The sequence below is a fragment of the Physcomitrium patens genome, chromosome 1 (genome assembly GCF_059467195.1).
Source record: "Physcomitrium patens ecotype Gransden chromosome 1, ASM5946719v1, whole genome shotgun sequence".
NCBI classification, from domain to species: domain Eukaryota; kingdom Viridiplantae; phylum Streptophyta; class Bryopsida; order Funariales; family Funariaceae; genus Physcomitrium; species Physcomitrium patens.
Window position 1 is genome coordinate 9024625 of NC_143410.1, and position 3793 is coordinate 9028417.

General features: G+C 58.5%; 1 protein-coding gene across 1 annotated transcript; it reads left to right on the plus strand.

The window, feature by feature from the left end:
- The first annotated feature begins 620 nt into the window (after positions 1–620).
- LOC141045279 (uncharacterized) lies at positions 621–3434 on the plus strand. Its single transcript, XM_073533184.2, has 7 exons — positions 621–816; positions 867–974; positions 1396–1559; positions 2012–2178; positions 2403–2461; positions 2587–2799; positions 3022–3434. Exons 1-6 carry the CDS (start codon positions 621–623, stop codon positions 2790–2792), a joined length of 900 nt encoding a protein of 299 aa, XP_073389285.2. The 3' UTR covers positions 2793–2799; positions 3022–3434.
- The last annotated feature ends 359 nt before the right edge of the window (positions 3435–3793 follow it).

The following is a 3793-nucleotide window of genomic DNA, read 5'->3' on the forward strand; positions in this document are numbered from 1 at the left end:
GCCACCTCCGCATGATTCTAACCAACTCAGCCCATACTCGTCAGCTCCCCCCCCCACCCACGCTGCCTCCATCTCTCGCCTCGCCTTGTCGCGCAATCGAGCACTTGCAATGCCGCGCCACTGCTTCCCACCGCTGCCCCGGGGCTCTGCCCTCTGCTGCCGGAGGCGAGGCTGTGGCATGGCTGAGAGGTCGAGAATTGGGCACGGAGAGTTGTGGAGAGGAGAGCGACAACTCGGTGATCGTGCGCTTGGGAGGTTCGCTGGTTTGGGCGAGAGCGCACTCCAGTGGCGCCGAGTTATGCTGGGAAGAGAGTGCAGGGGAGAACCCTAATGGCAGGGGAGATGGGAGAGCGCGGGCTCGGTGGGGACGTTGAAGTGGAGGCTCGGGGTGCTGGCAGCGGAATTGGGAGGCTTCGATGGAGGGGCGAGGGTGAGTGGTGTTGCGGTGGTATGGCAGGAATGTGAGTGGCATTCGCGTCTCTTTCGGGCGAGGGCAGGAGGGCGGTGCGGAATTGTGGCCAGGGGTTCGAGCGGGAGCTATGGGTGGTGCCTTGGCAGGTTAGAGGATGGTGCGTATGGGAGAGGGGAGGGTGTGAGGGTGGTGGCGAGGTGGCAGAGCCATGGTGAACCCCGCGAGCGTGCCAACGGAGTCGTCGAAAGTGCGGCGGGAGAGGGAGGAGAAGGACGCTGCAATCGAAACTCCGAGCAGGAAGAGCAGGAAAGCTGGGAAGAATGGAGCGGCCGGGGTCGCGGGCGACGCCAGGGTCCAAATTACTGCGGGGAAAGGAGAGGATAGGAACAATGGCACGTTGGGAGGTAATGCGGAGAGGGGTCCGCAAGGAGTCGCTGGTAGCATCGGTGGCGAGGCAACCCAGGTTCCGTGGATCCGTCAGCTGCACCCGCAGCAACAGCAGAGGGTGCGTCCCGACCTGAGGCGCCCGGCGAGGTGGTGTACAGGATACCGAGCTATGCAGGTGCGTGTGACTGGGGACGACTTCCTGTTTCCGGTGGTGTTCTTGGCAGCAGGAAAGCGCTGGGCATGTGAGGGTTGGGGTAGGTATCTGTAGGTCGGGGGCAGCACCGGCGCAGAGGAAGGTTAGGAGGTGAGGATGTTTGTGTGGGAGGTGCGGTGCGTAGGGTTTATGCCGAATTCGCGGACAGTTGGGATTACAGTGATTTGTGCTGTGGCTGCCGAGACGATCCATGGCAGTATGGCAGTTGGGTGGGTGGAAGTTGGCGCGTCCCGTCGATGGCCGGAAGCGTGTAGCGATGGAGTCGCACACTCGTGGAAGGCGTGATGTGGCATTGTTGGATAGTCGTGGTGCATGGGTGATGCGGTGTATTTGTGGGGGGTTTTTGAGGTGCGTGACGTTTGACGATGTGGTGTGCGAGCAGGTTGGTTTCGGTGGGACAAGGTTCACCCATTGGAGAGGCGAGCGATGAGCGAGTTTTTCGACAAGAGATCAGCGGCGAAAACACCGAGAATGTACAAGGAGTGCAGGGATTTCACAATCAACAGATGCAGGGAGAACCTGAAGCAGGCGGTGACGTTCCAGGAGGTGCGGCGCATGCTGATCGTCTTTAGAGGGGGTACAGAGGAGGGTGCGGGTAGGGTGAGAGGAGGGTGAGGGAGGGAAGAGAAAGGCGACGAGGACCGAAGTAGGTGGACGGCGACTTGTGATTCGTCAGGTGGTGGTTCATGTGTTGTAGAATGTGGGTGAGTGGCAGGTAGGCTGTGTTCGATTGGTGAAGGAAATGACTCGGGTGGGTGGGAACCGATAGGGATGTAAGGAGTCGGATGGTCGTGTGTAGGTCGTAGAAGCAAGGCGTCGATGGTGGTGTGAGCAGGTCGGGAACACTGGAGTGAGGAATGAGAGGTTTCAGTTTCGGTATTTTCGAGCGGTTTTTGAGGCGGTGTGGCGAAGTTTGGGGCGTTTTTGAGTGTCGCAAGTGGTGGTGGGGTGTAGGCACAGGGGTACTAAAAGGGGTGAGGGATTGGGTGTGGAAGCAGGTGGCATTGCTTGCAGGGGCGGTGGGGCCACGGGTTGCATCGGCTGCAGCACAGGCAGCCGTGGCAGCAATTGCGGAGGACGAGCCAGGGGTGTGGGAGGTGCCGTTTATGCGAAGGTCGAAGGTGGTTTCAGGTCACAAAAAGCATGCATCACAATCAACGCAAAAGTATGGTGGAAGGTAGTTGTGAGGGTTGTGGGAACCGGGAAGGAGGTTGAAGATGGATGTGAGGGGCGAGATGTATGTTTGGGATGGAGGGAAGGGTGTGGGGGCAGTAATTGTGATGGCGGAGGCGGTGGTGTTGGGAAGAGGGTGCGTTTGTGAGAGGTGTTTTGGCGAGGTTTGGTTTGGAGGGGCGAGTAATAATTGTGCGGTGCGGTGTGGTGTTACAGTGTGGTGGAGGGGCTCAGGGATGAAGTGCAGTGCAACGGGGAGGGCCCGTCGCATGGAGGTAGAGTGGGGTCGTCGTTGTGTGCGGTCGTGGTTGGCGAGGTGCGCGTGTGGGCAGATGTTTGTTTGGGTGTGGAGTGGTTGATGTGGATGTGCGAAATTGAGGAGGCTGGTGTATTGTTGCAGAGGAAGCGACGTCGGAGAAGTGGGGCGCAGGTCATCCGCGGCAACCAGATGCGGCGAAGGCGGGTGCAGGCGGTGAGGAGTTGCCATGTGCTGTTCAAGCTCGGGTGAGCGTGGCCACAGCGTTGGGCGTGGCAGCTGCGAACGCAAAGCTGCTGGCTGATGGGGAGGAGCGGGAGATCGAGGCATCTGGTTGCGAGCATTATTGATTACCAGGTGTGTGTGGGGGGGAGGGACAGTTTTGATGTGTTGGGTGTTGACGTTGAGGGGTGATGGGTTGGCGAGAAGTTAGCATGGTGAATTGCAGAGATGAGGCGGAGAGGAGACGCGGTGTTAGGGACTGGGCACCGAATCGTGGGTTGGGATGGGCAGAGCGCAGCGTAGTGCGGTCGGGTTTGGGGGATGGACGTTGATGGGAAGTGGATTGTGCGGTTGCAGATGAAGAAGCTGTACAGTAAGCTGGAGCATTTTGAAGAGTTGGGGATGCTGTTGGAGAAGGAGCGGGTGGAGGTTGAGCGAGCTCGACAACAGGTGTATGCGGAGCGTTTGCGGTACGCGGAGGCGCAGACGCCAAGTGCAAAGGCATTGTCAAGGAACCCGGCGCCGAGGTGGCGAGATGCGGGGGTGCTGTTAGGATGGGAACCATCGAGAATCGTAAAGTGGTGGAGTGAACGGTAGCAAGTTGCACGTGGTAGCAGCAGCATGTACATTTTGGTCGATGGTTCCAGTAGTGGAGGTGTGGCGAGCTGGCGTTAGATGAAAGTGCAAAGCAGCCCTTGAGTGCCGCTGCAATGTAAGAATATTGACTGTTAAGAATTGAGACTCCAGCGAAGCGCTGAGAAAGTTGGCCAGGCTTGGAGGGACTTGAGATTTGGGGTTGACGGTGTATGGATGCGATGGGTTTGGGTAGAGGGGGGATGGTAAGGAGCGGAGTGTGGGTGTGGGAGCATGTGTTGTGATGACGTGGGCATCATTGTGGGTTTTGTGTGGAGAGTTTGGGCTGCAATGGAGTGGACGTGTGCTGTGGATATGGTTGTTCGGTTTTGAGTCGGATGTTGTAGGAAACGAAGCGAACAACGCGGTGAAAGTAGTGGAAGCATGTCATCGAACATCGAGTAGGGTTGCTGGTGGCGGTGTTTTGGGCTCTTTGAGGATGGTCAAGTGCTGGTGGAAGCACTTGGGCAGTGGAGCGGGTGGAGAAGATGATGGA